Here is a 13403-nt window from a genome sequence, read left to right as displayed (position 1 = left end):
GAGGGAAGAAGGGAGGGACATGTTTCAGAATAGTAATTTTTCTGATCCTAAATTGTGCCCCACATAGGTGGGATGAATTGTCCTTTAAAGGCTTCTGTCCTTGCCCACTGGCTACTGAGAAAGGCTAGACGTAATAGTTCAACAGCCAACTTCAGTATAATAAACCCCATCAGTTAAAAAGAAAGGCCAACAAAAGTATGCCAATACAATAATTTCCCTAGCCATTTAAGAGGGAGGAAAAGAAATTTGAGTTGAGGTGTCTACATGTCATCTAAATCCAAATTCTCTTTGAACTTGACTCCCCATGGTTTTTCTCTTCCATATCTCCACTCATACTAGGAGCAGCATTATGTTTGTTTCACTCAAGACCTGTTTAGAGGCATTGTAAGGGAGATTAAAAAATGCATGGGCTTTTTTTTACAGCGGATAACCTGACCCTTTTCAGCTTTGATTGTCTCTTGGTAAGGAACTAAAAAGTTAGGCAATAGTTCTGTTTTCCCAAAGAAGACAAGGGACCAAGCTGTGTCTGAGAATCTTTGCTTAATATCTGCTTTCATTTTAGCTTAATAAGGAAACACATTTCAACAGTCTTTCTCCCCTTGCACATCCCACCAAGGCACCTTTTCCTTGCAAAGTTCTCCTTGCCAAGCCATCCAGCAGCAAGATGTACCACCATGAAAGTTGCAGCCTTCCTCTTCATCTGCCCTCTCTAGACATGCCTGTGCTATCTCTGATGAAATGGATGTACTGCTTCATTACTGCTGCAAACATGTGGAAAGCATACTTTTCCACTCCTTTATAATGATGGTGGCTACATGGATTTAAATAACTTATCTCAGGAAATGAAAATAATGTATCGAGTCCTTTAACTCATTCTGATTGTTGTCTTAGTCTACTCCAAATTATCTATAAAATAATCCAGCAGATTAACAAAAAGCAGTGTACAATGTTGCAGAAGCATCTTTCAAAATAAAGAATGTATCACAGCAAACAATATGAAAACCAAACTTTCTAAATTTCTTCTTACAGTATTTAAAATTTTATTCCTTTTTTATAATTTCCTTAAACTTGATAAGAATTCAATGCAAATACAGTTTTTTCTAAGCAGAAATAGTAACCTTGCCAGTGTTAGCTGACACTAATACTTCATAACACATTTTCAAAATCCTAACAATTTCATTAAATTGAACTGAAATAATCACAACTTTATTAAGCTTCTCAGTCTCAATATTTTTGAATATTTCATTTTGATTAGGCCAACTATTTCTGAGAAACAAAACTTGGGAAAAAAATATGTAGCTTTGTCCACGTTAAAGCAACTTGGCAAATCTTTTGACTGTTGTATGAGTGTTCATTAGTAATAGAGGTACATTTTAATTTAAAAACCGTGAACATAGGTTCAAGGGCACCGACATAAAGTTAATTTAAGCCTGATATTTCAACATGTTTACAACTTGGCAACTAAAATAATGTCTTTGCAGTATATTTTTTGTGTTGCTATGCATATAACATAGGAATTGCATAAAGCTATACAAGATTGTAATATGTGGTTTGGCTTGTTATTTTTATCAGCAACTCTTGTCTTTCTTTTTTGAACCTAAAATCCTTGCAGAATTAAAAGCATGTCTTACACTGGATGTGCATTAAGGCCTCTGACCTTTCTTATATAGAAAAAATAAATCATTCCTTTCTACTTGCGTAACAAAGGCAAATGTTAAACACATAGACACACAAAAACTCCAAAATAAACTTATCTTTTGATACCTTTTGAGTGTGTTTTCCACATCCAAGAAGGTTATGAAAAAGTGAACACTGTAAATCCTAGTGAAAACTATCTCAACTCCTGCTACTCTGAGAGGTGAGATGAACACTTGTCCACATTTGCATACATAGACACAATAGTAGCACCCTAAATTTTTTTTTTCTTTTTCCAGGAATTAGTAATAAACCTGGACTTCAATATTAATATTTAAGAGTCCTCCAAATTTCTTTTTAGAAATTGGAAAGCACTTTAGATACTTCTAATAATGATGAAATGAAATAAAATAATTTATGTATTCTTGTTTTCAACTTTCCATATTTCTGAAACTTTTCTTTGTTCATTGTTAAAAACCTTTATTATTAGCAACCTGTATTTTTCTCCCTGTATAGGAAAAAAGCTGTACAGGGATCTATCTATGGCTCATGGGAATCTCCCTGCTTCTTTTTTCTTTTTTTTTTTTTTTTTTTTGTCTCTCCAGATCATTAAAGACCAGAAGCTACTCGTGATAGTTGGAGGGATGCTACTGATTGATCTTTGCATCCTGATTTGCTGGCAGGTTGTGGATCCTTTGAGGAGGACAGTGGAAAAATATAACATGGAGGTATGTCCTCAAGCCCAAATAATACTTGTGGTTGCATATCAGTATCTTCAGCTTTCTATAAGACCAAGCTACAAATGCAGTAGGTTATAAGAAAGCAAATCAAACTGTGTATTTTGGGGGAGGAAGGGTTCTGTTTTTTAAACGAAATAGAAATGAAATAACTGCAACCAGAAGAAATTGTATCTGTAGTTGAAGGTGCCACAATTCTGTCACTTGTGAGAGATTTTATTTGAAAGGGTTGTAAATACAGGAGAGTCCTCTGCTAAGACTCTCTCTTAGAGTTTGTTGCAATAAATAATAGATTATCAGAACCCATTAGTGGATTTCAGTAACAGCTCATTCAAGATAAGTGCAGGAGAGGTCACTGCTTAGACTGCATTCTTTGTGGAGGTGGTCAGGAATTATGTTACCTACTGCTATATTTATTTTTAGTAATTTTATATTCATACATCCATACTGATTGTTCGTATTTTAATGTCATTCTCAGAAAGGTCACAATTGCAATTTGGATAGGGAGGAGGTAATAGCTTGGTGCTAACTGTACATATTTTCCAGCATTCTGGTTGGTTTCTAGAAGGGAAGCTGAAGCAGAGCTTTCTGGACAAACTGACAGTAAGAAACAGGACAGCAGCAATGCACAACCAGAAAAAATAAAAACTATCTGTATGTAGATAAGCAGTTTTTGAGAGTTTATTGCTTTCAACGTGGAAACTGGTGATATCTGAAAACTAGATCATATGAGGACAGTCTAGAGGTGTTATTCTCCAATATTTGGCAATCAGTAAGAAAAAGAATGGGAGCTTTCTGATGTTAACATACACAAGAAAAGATATGCTATTTTACTTCATTGCTTTTACTTTGTTCTTACTTTGCAGGGTAGCTCTGGAATTTTATTAGGAGAAGATTTTAATTTTTATTTGAATGTAATTTGTAGAAAATACCTTAGAACAATGCCTCCTGAACTGCAAGGGTTGCCTTTCAAGAAATCATTTTAGAGTCTGAAAAGATATGTCAGTCATTCCATAAAGTTTGAACTTTTTTTTAAAAGACTTCTCAATTAATATGGTTTTTAATAAAAAATGGAAAATGCAATTGAAATTTGTCTTGTGGAGATGTTGCTGCTCTATGTGTGTACAGCTTGAAGCCATAGTAGCTTGTTCAGAGCCTTGTTTACATCATTTTGTTCCAACTGTATCGCAACTGATATTTCAATTGTCAGTATTAACAGTTTCTCTGCTCATCTAAAACAAAACATGAAAAAAGTCATGAAATCCAACTGAAATAATGCTCATTTAGAAGGAATTTTACTTTTAGAAGGAATTTTACTTTTTACTTTAGTATAACTAAAAATCCTGATATCTAGTCTTACTAGAATCACTTAAGTGAAATGTCCATAGTCAGCAGCAATTACTGTGAAGTTATTAAACCATAAAATGCCATGTATTTGAGAAATAATGTTTACTGCAGTTTTAAATTATTGCGATTTCCATCTGAACTTTTCAGTGTTCTTTTATCATGTAATGTATAATACTAAAAACTTAGTGTAGTTGTTCTGCGTTTGGGGCTGACTAGACCATGGGGCTGCACACCAGTTGCCTGAACTTTGTAACAGAACTGAAATTCTCTGGGAACTATGTAATCCCATGCAAAGTCACACATGAGACTGTTTAATATTTTGAGCACTCAGCGTAGAATTGACTTGAGTGTACTGTTAAAGCTCTTAGCTATTACTATAAGTTGTGCAGAATGTTTTTTAAGCTAGTGGATTTGGGGTGGGAAGGAAATAAAAGTATTATGCAAGCAAGTCATTAAAATATTGTATGTGCATAAAATATGTTTATTATATAAGTCATGAGGTGAACTGCAATTTGCTTTCCTGAAGCACACCTCTTCAGGTCTAAAAAACTCCTTAGTAGAGGCAAATAACAAATTTTTTGCCCCTATTATTATTATGCGATAATATAATTAATATAATATCATATCATATAAATAAATTTTAAGTGCAATGGTCAATTATTTAGTTGAGTTTGACTGAGCAGGTATTATCTTTTCTGTGTTTGAAAAGTACTTACCACATAGTAAACACTGCTGGAGGCAGTTTTCAGTTTCTGTTTTCAGGAATATTGTGTAACATATATTCCTTGTCCCACTTGCTTCTATGAAATAATTTCAAAGGGATTACTTCCCTCAGTTAAAGCTAATCCTAGTGATAAAGACTAAACTAACTGTAGGTTCCAAAGTTATGAATGCAATCAGTCATTCTAGCTAATGAACCATTTGAGTGCTGTTTATGAATACTCACTGGCTTCCTACATGATAGTTCTGCATTTGGTTACTATCAGGTGGTCCTCTCTTAGTTGTGTCTTCATAAACACGTCAATCAAAGTAACCAAGACGAGAAGCCTAAAAACTGGCAGTGTCCTTTGCTGTTTGCCATTATTCACAAAATAGTTTGTTTCAATGAATTAACAGCAGTAAATTATGAAGAACTTTTAAAAATTTCTTAAATCCAGAGCGTAAAAATTCAGGCTCCTTTTCTGGAGTAGTTTGCAAAGTCCAAGCAATCCATGCCTAAAAGCTGAGAATAGGCAGTCTAAATCTAAAAATACAAAGGGAAGTGAAGGCTTTTGTGGAGATTTTCTGGCCCTTACAGAAGACAAAAGTCACATGGGATGTTGGGTCTGTCAGTTTTCAGACTTGTCTCTGGCATCCTGACCCCAGATGTATGGGTTCTTTATGAAAAGCACATCTGTGGCTGCTATAAGACACCATTTTAAAAGTTTTAATGACTGAACCATAAGGCATCCAGATCCTCCGGTCATCAGTAGGGTGAGTGGTTTATGCTATATGATATATAGATAATAAAATTGCTGCATAAAAGCAAACAGGTTAAAGATCAAGGCAGGCACAACTTTAAAATTTCCATAACTATATGTTGATCTCCTGCAGAAGAACTGTAAGGTTGCCCCTACGTACATTTCATAGAGTACTGTAGGCTTGATTTTCACATAACACAAAAGTTTACTGATAAAAAATGCTTCTCAACTTCAAGCAGCAGTGCAAAAAATAGGAATTAATCCATAATATTACCCCTATTCATCTGTTTTGCTAGTTGCACTGGCTGTAACATTTTTCCTTTTGCTAATTTTTCAGACCAGTGGAGAGACCAATCGCTTTTTTTCTCACTAGATTCTTCCTAGGCTGAACTAGGAATTTGCTTTTTTCATCATAATTCACCTTTTTTTTCATCATCAAAATGCTCTGTTGTTATGATCAGATCTCAGCTAGGTTCCTGCCAGACTAAGTGTCTCCCAGTTGTATGAACTGGAGCGTATCCTTCCTCTCTGTCTTGCTGTCTGGGTTCTTCAGCTCAACAGGCCATGAGGAATTATGGTGCTTCTGTGTATGTAACTGTGCAAGAGCTTTGCCCCAGTAGAAAGGCTTTACCATCTTTTCCCAACCATCTGGATTTTGTCCTGGTTTCTTAAGAAGGCCACATTTATGTACAAGGGGCTCTGTGTGGTTTTTTCCTACTGCCTAACAAACTTTTCCTGTTTCAGTCAAATCTGACAGATTTGAGAAGATACAGCTTTTAAGGACATAGCACTGCAACAGATTTGATGGAAACAGACAGCTGTGTGGAGGAGAGATTTGGGTAGTGTCTCCCCAAAGAGAAGGGTCACAGAGTGAGTTTATCCCTTTGTCTAAAAACAGACATTTTAAATGACCCAATTCAGGGGACCTTCACTCTTAGACCAAGAGAATCCAGCCACAAGACAAAAAATACTTAGGAAACCAGCTTGCTGTAATTTCAGTTGCTCAGCTGCATTGGACTGAAACCACAGTCTGAAATAGCAAAATCCTTTACAAAGTGGAGTCTGTGCAATAACCATAGCATAATTCATTTAGGTACTTAGTATAGTTAAAGGGTCTGTGTGTAGACATACAGTCACACTCACCTCTTGCTCATAACGCAATGGTGTAATAACTCTTTTACTTTACAGTTTAGCTTGAAAGCCTCTGTCTGGCTTATCTTCTCACAACACAACAGACAACCTCTGTGGCCAGGGAAGATAGACAATGATAGTGTTTAATAAATAATAACTTGTATACTAGGGGAGATGGACTAGATTTTATAATTCTCAAGGAAAAAAGATCTTCATTAGATTCAATAAAAACAGTACCTTGCACACTGGATTCTACAATATTTCTTGTAGAATTTTAAAACCTGTTAGTCCAGTGCAGCAGCCTTTCCCTTCCTTGACATCTTAGTACCAGTTATGTAGTTATCTCTGTGATGTTGTCTCTTGTGCATTCTTATGACAACAATATCAATACTTAAAAGTTAACTTTATTCTGGTATCTGGAATACTAGTATTTAATGTTTCACACTGAATTGTCCTGGGATGGTAATAAATGTGAAATGGAGAAAAAGTGCAATTTTAGAAGACACAGAAGAGAAAGAGAGATCAATGAAACCCAACCTATTTGGGCTTCTAGCATTGATATAGATGCAAAGTGAGGAGACTAAGAATACCCAACCTTATATGAGGATATTGCAATAACAAAAATGCCAATATGCAGGAAAGATTGAGTATGCCATGCCAGTGTCAGAGTAGTGCAGTATGTTAACGAAAAATCAATTCAAATTACCATATTAATATTTTTTGTGCATTCCAAGTGTATAACTATGCTGTTGGATACATATTACTAACCAACAAGCCAGAAGGCCAGCTTTGACTGATAAGTTGAGGGAGTCATAAACATCACAGAAAGCAAAAAAATGTATATGTGAACTAGATGAATGTGCTGCTCAGACTAACTCATTTGGTAACTGCTTTGTAATTCAATAGATTAGAGAACCTACAGAGAATTAACCCTTCATTTCATTCTGAATAGCATACAGAATCTGTTCCAATGTCTAGATATCTGAAGGAGTTTTCTCCAGTATATTTCCAAATATATTGTTCTTAGTTTTCATAGTTTGAAGAAGCAACAGCCAAAAAAGAGCAGTAGACAGATACTCAGGCTTCAGAAAAGGGAACAACACTAAACTGAGGACACTAAAGAGACACTAAAGAGACTAAAGAGGACACTGTAGAGAGTTAAGTCTTTGTGGGTGATCTAGAGATTAGTAAGAATACCATATTTGAGACACAGAGTAAATGCATGCCACACATTGAGTAAGACTTGAAAAAGAAGAGATTCAACATGACAAAGCAGCAGGAAGACATCCTTCAAAAAAATTAAAGTTGTATCCAAATGAGGAAAATAGACAAGATCATAAAGTCTGCTAAGTTAAATGTAGAAGACAATAAAGCAGTCTAAAAAAAAAAATCTTGCAATGAATGAAAAACTAATAGTAAATCTTTCTGTAAATACAGATAGCAGGAAGTTTGCCAGGGAACCTTTGGAACAATATTTGATCAGAATAGAAGAGCATTACCTGCAGAAAACAAGGCCGTGTAGAATGATTAAATGATTGATTTGCTTCATTCAGAAAAATTCTTAGTGGAAGAGTTTGTGGAGATTGCTGTGCTAGAACCCTTCTGATGAACCCACTGAGGAGTAACTGGAGTTTCTGGTAGGAATAGAGAAACTGATCAGAAATAAATCACTGCAAAAATATTATATTCTCCCAGGCTTTCTAAAGTAATTCAAAAGAGTAACAGTCAAACTACCAACAACAGTATGTAATCATTAGCTCAGAACTACTTTGATATCTGAACAAAATGTTGCAAATGTCTTGCCATGTTTTCATGACAGAATGGAAACCTCAGACTTGTAAGTTAAAGTCTGTAGTAGGCCACCTTATAAAAATTATAATCAGGAGTAGAATTAGTAATTGATATGCTACATTGAGGAGGAGTTGACGTGGCACTTGTGAAGGAACAAGTCATTAAAACTTATCGAAGTCCTTTGAAGAAGCCAGCAAACTTGTGAATAGAAGCTGACACAGCCTACTAGGTCTCCAAAAAGGACTCATCAATTTCTTTCATCAAAGGCTCTCGTGGATACGACATAACCACGGAATAAGAGAGAAGCCCTGAAATGGGTATTAAGTTCTTTAGAATAAGGAAACAGAATTAAGAAATAAATAACAGTTCCTTTTCTAGTATGGACAGATGTAGCCAGTAGAGTACTTCAGGACAAGTTCCAGTCTTTGTGCTGGTACCTGTGTTGTTCAGTGGAAGAGAAGGTGAATGAGAAGATGACAACGTTTTAATGGTTACAGTAAGTTATTTCAGAAAATTAAAATGAGGGCTGATTGTGAAGAATTCTGGACAGATCTTGCAAAGTTCAACATAAAGTGGAATTCTCTTTCCTTATTGCAGCTGCAGAATAAGAGAGCTGCAGCTCTCTCATAACTGAGATGTGATGTAAAGAATACTCAGCAAGGAATGCATGCATTAGGTGTGATAGAAAAGGAAGGGTAAAAGCATGTCCAAGGTAAACATGCTTCTATACCTTGATGGACTAGTTAACTAAGAGCAGAGGCCATCAAATTTAAAACTTTTCCTTTGGACAGACTATTGTCTTGTAAAATTGACTTGTCTCTACATTTTTAAATGAAAGTTATATGAAAATTTGGATTCAACCTGCACAAATGTAGATTTTTCTCTTCAGTATTCATCTTCATTAATGACACTGTTGCTGTAGGAACTGGAAAATACCCTGGTCCAAAATTATATAGAGAGTGCAGGGTGTGTATGTGTGTGTTTGTATACACATGCTAAAAATGTGGGAGTAACATAGGTATGGAATTGATAAAGATGTCTGTTTCAAATTCATGTACTCAAATAAAATTATGTAGATTCTTCACCATTTTGAAACAATCATATCATGTTCTTTTCTCTTTCTGCATATGTGTGTATGCAGAAACAGATGTGTTTATGGGGTGTTGTTTACATTGTGCTGTTGGGCTATTCAGTCAGCTAACAGCTGGATTAGAGAGAACTTTGTCAAATGTGTAATATGAAATGAAGAATTTAATTGGCTGAAGTAGTTTCTGGGGGTGTTCAGACTAATGCAGGTCAGAGCTTGTTAGTCAATTTGTTCTCTAAATATCATTATGCCCATCTGTTTCCCCTACTATTTTTTAAATAAATTTAATTTCTTTCCTTCCAATCTGAAATATTACAGACTGTGGGAGCCAAATGTCTCCTGAAATCTGTAGCCTGCTTTAAAATCTTGCCATTGTAGTTCACAGCAGGCGGCTGCCAGCAGTAGCTCAAACTGAGAACTCTTACTTGCATCTGCTGGGACCCACCGGTGGCTGGCAGACGTTCCAAAGGAGGGGAAAATGAATGGCATTAAAGTCAGCTCTAAACCTTCCACCAGCCCAGAGGATGTAGAGCAGGTCCAAAGAAAGAGTAACTATTAAAGAGTAAAAACTGGTTTACTTCTCTTTCTCATTTGACATCAGTTTCCAAGGAAACAGAACAAAACGTGAGAACTGGGAGCCAGCAGCTGAGATTGACTCAGCTGGTGGCTAGTCCTGCTTCTGTTCCCATGGAAACACGTATCAAATTGGAAAAAAAAAATAAATGGGGCAGGGCCAGTTACAAAATGGCAGGACAATGGCTGCTGCTTCAGCTACTTAATAAGATGAGGCTTGCTGGTATTTATTCCTCTTCAGTATGCAAATCCAATTTTAGGAATTATTCACTTCCCAAAAAGCACTACTTCCCAACATCAGGAATGTAGGAACCACTATCATGGACAAGGCTTGTAATTCCTCTTGTCCAACAGGTTGTTTAAAACAATGACTGGCCCAAATACCTTCAGAAGTGGATGATAGAAGTGTGTACTGCACATTTGAGAGTTTACCAGTCACGCTTGAAATTTTGGCCATAATTCATAATGAGTAGTGACTTGAAGTGTACAGTTGAGTATATCTCATAACTCTTTTATTCCCTCACTAGTTGAACACTTTTGTTATTCCCTTAAATGTCAGGGGGTTTTGACTCTTGCTAACATTGCACAGTTCAGTGTAATTGCTAACTACGCAATGTGTGAAGAAGTTCTTTTTTCACTTTTGGAAGTGTCGTTTTTCAATCTCACTGAACGTACATTATTTTTCTTTTAGGGAAAAAAAGAGAATTGAATCTTCCATGCCTCCTTTTGCAATACCAGTTATTACTATGCATCTGTGTGTTTGCAACATTATTTTCCTCTTTTCTCTTGGGTAGGCAGCCCCAATCTTATTAAGATCTTTTTCCGATGACATAGAAACTATAAAGCATCCTTTTTAGTTAGGATGACTAATATTACATATTTTAGAAGATCTATGTAATGTGTTTTATCTATTATTCATCCTCTTCTTTATATTTAGTGTATTATTTTTCACTGTTGCACACCACTGAACAAAATTTTGGACTTCACTGTCAAAGCAATTCCCAGATCAATTCCACGAATTAATTATGACTCTGAGAAAATATATAAGCAGTTTCACTGGTTTTAGGTGAAAATGGCATTACAGTTACTGAAATCAAATTATATTTGTCATCATAAGGCCCACTCAGTTACTTTCCTCACACATTTTTAGACTCAATTAGCTTCAGTATTTTTGTCTGCATATTTTCATGCTTGTGCTGTTGAGCAACACTGATTTTAGTATGGAATTATGGTTCTTAGAGTGGAAGAATTATTCTGGAATATGGAAGCATGATAGTGGAGGAGTTTTAAAATACAATTATTGTTACTTGTGCTACAGTTATGTAGTCACACTTCTGGCATGTCACTGCTGCTTTGTGAACTCTTTGCTGTAGCTCCTCCAGTTCTGAGGACTCTGCTACCAGAGGTACCCAACAGGACCCATCCTTTCAACTGCATTTGGAAACTCAGATTATTGTTCTTCCTTGGGAATTCCAGGTATAATCCCTAGTTCTAAGTGAAATTAGTCTATTGGATGAAAGGAAATCAGATGCCAGAATCTAACACCAGGAAGTCAACACATAAGCACAGACTAAAGCAATTTATTTACCTCTTTTGATGAGGGTGTAGAATACATAGTTTTAGTTATACCCACATAGTGATAAACTGGTCCCAGTCCAGGTAACTAGGACATAGGCTTGGTGGCTATTCCTGACTTTAAACGTCACATACATAGGATACAATCATTCAGGTTTATTTCTCTGAAACCTAAAGCCAGATCCAAAGTTAATACTGATTTTATGCACCCTTAAAAGGCTGCAAACAACTACAAAGTTGGTATAGGACAACACTGATACTTTTTGGCAATTAGAAACTGACTACCAAATAGCAACATACCTGGCTTTAGAATGTTTCAGCATTTGTTAAAGCAGGTCCCGTAAGACTCCAAGCCCCAGGAGCTACCAGGTCACCAGCTTGGCTAGGAGTTTTACTTTAATATATAGATATAGGGTTCCTTAATACCTTGAGATAGCATCAAGAGAATAAGCCACGAGTTTATTCTCAAGGGATTTCTTTATTAAGTTAGGGAAGCAAATAAAGGAACTTGGCCTAAGTTCAAAAGGACACTACACAAGCTAGACAAAAATGTTCTACCACAATACTGACTCAGCATATACTATTAATCCACAACACTTAAGTCACAGTCCATCCAACTCACAACACTGAAGTCAAGATCCAATAAACCCACAACACTTAAGATCCAATAAATCAACAACACTTAAGGCAAAATCTAACCAATTCCACAACACTTAAGATCCAATCCTTTCAGCTCCAAGCCACCCTAGCATCAAGAAAGGAAAAAAGAAAGAGAAGCAGAGGGAGCAAGAAGAGAAAAGGAGAAAAAGGAAGAGAAGTGTTGTAGAAGACCAGCTCTCACAAGTCCACGTGGCAGGGCCATGCCATGAGGCAAACCATATGACTACGGTTTTATCTGCTCTGGTCCCTGTGGCCAACCCCTCCAGGTGGGATCTCTGACCCACCAGCCACTCTGGGGTTCCAGGCCAGGATGAGGGACAGTGCCCTCACTGCCCCTGCCAATCTGAGCCTGGCTTAGGGGCTGCAGGAGATGTGGTGTGTCACAGTTTTCCTAGGCTGCTTGTGACTGACAGCTACTCTGGGGATTCCCCATGTGGGCTCCAAGGGCCTGCCATGAGGGATACGATGCCACCCCACCTCCGTGAGGTTCGACCCATTCCTTCCCCCTACACACACACTTACACACTCCCCACAAGGTGGTTCTGATCCAATAATAACTGGTCTGGTGTCTAACAGTGCCACAGCAACAAGGGCTTAGAAGCTCATCTCCTCATGTGTTTTCTTTTTTCTTTCAGAGAACCTAAACTGTATATTGAGAGTCGAGATTTACAGGCTTTGTAATCCAGACAGGAACATATTTTGCTCTTTTGTCACTGATTTGAGTTTTCTTAATATCAGAAGCAAAAAAGACAATAAAACTCTCTCTCCAAATTTTAAATCATGAAAACCTGATTTAAAAAAACTTCCAGAAAACAGACTCTAGGAACTGATTAATCTTCCTTTTTGCATTCTATCCTGGGTTTTCAATGTCTAACGCTTTGTTAGTATTGTAACATATCTCTTGTTTTCTGGAAGCAAATAACCACTGTATAAAGAAAAACAGACTTAAATGTTTATGTCAGAAAACAGATACTGATGTGGATGAAACAAACCATAATGAATTACTCCAAGAATATGCTGAGGCTGCAATAGAGATCAATAAAATCCTTCTCTGAAGATAGAGAATCTTGCATTAAAATATCTATTTAGGATAACAAATTGTCTAATGTAATTAATACTTCTTTGGGGGGGAAGAATATTCCCTTGTTCCTTCAAATGTTTAGATAGGCTGATACTGAAAAGATATAACATGGGTATCCTGGTACTTCTTTAAACTTTCAGTCATAAGCAATCTTATGGAGAAGGCAAGCTTCAGCTTACGTTACAAGCAATAATAGTCAATATTGTTCACCTGGACTGTCCTGAGTTCTGGCCAAGATATTGTGCTGGGATGGATTAATGGCAGCCATTAGTCCTGTTGTCAACTGGGAGAAGCAAGCCATTGAGTCACCAGCCTCAAGATCTTTA

The 13403-nt window shown here is 36.6% G+C and overlaps 1 protein-coding gene across 1 annotated transcript in view; it reads left to right on the top strand.

Annotated features, from left to right (window-relative positions):
• The window catches only part of GABBR2 (gamma-aminobutyric acid type B receptor subunit 2), a 370340-nt gene that overhangs the window by 226368 nt on the left and 130569 nt on the right, over window positions 1–13403 (top strand). Inside the window, exon 13 of the mRNA XM_018069987.2 lies at window positions 2241–2363. Within this exon, the coding sequence (XP_017925476.1) occupies window positions 2241–2363 (123 nt within the window). The remainder of the gene's footprint in view (window positions 1–2240; window positions 2364–13403) is intronic.

Source organism: Manacus vitellinus, unplaced genomic scaffold (assembly GCF_001715985.3).
Source record: "Manacus vitellinus isolate BGI_N305 unplaced genomic scaffold, ASM171598v3 scaffold_17_pilon, whole genome shotgun sequence".
NCBI classification, from domain to species: Eukaryota; Metazoa; Chordata; class Aves; order Passeriformes; family Pipridae; genus Manacus; species Manacus vitellinus.
This window is presented reverse-complemented; position numbering and strand designations above follow the sequence as displayed.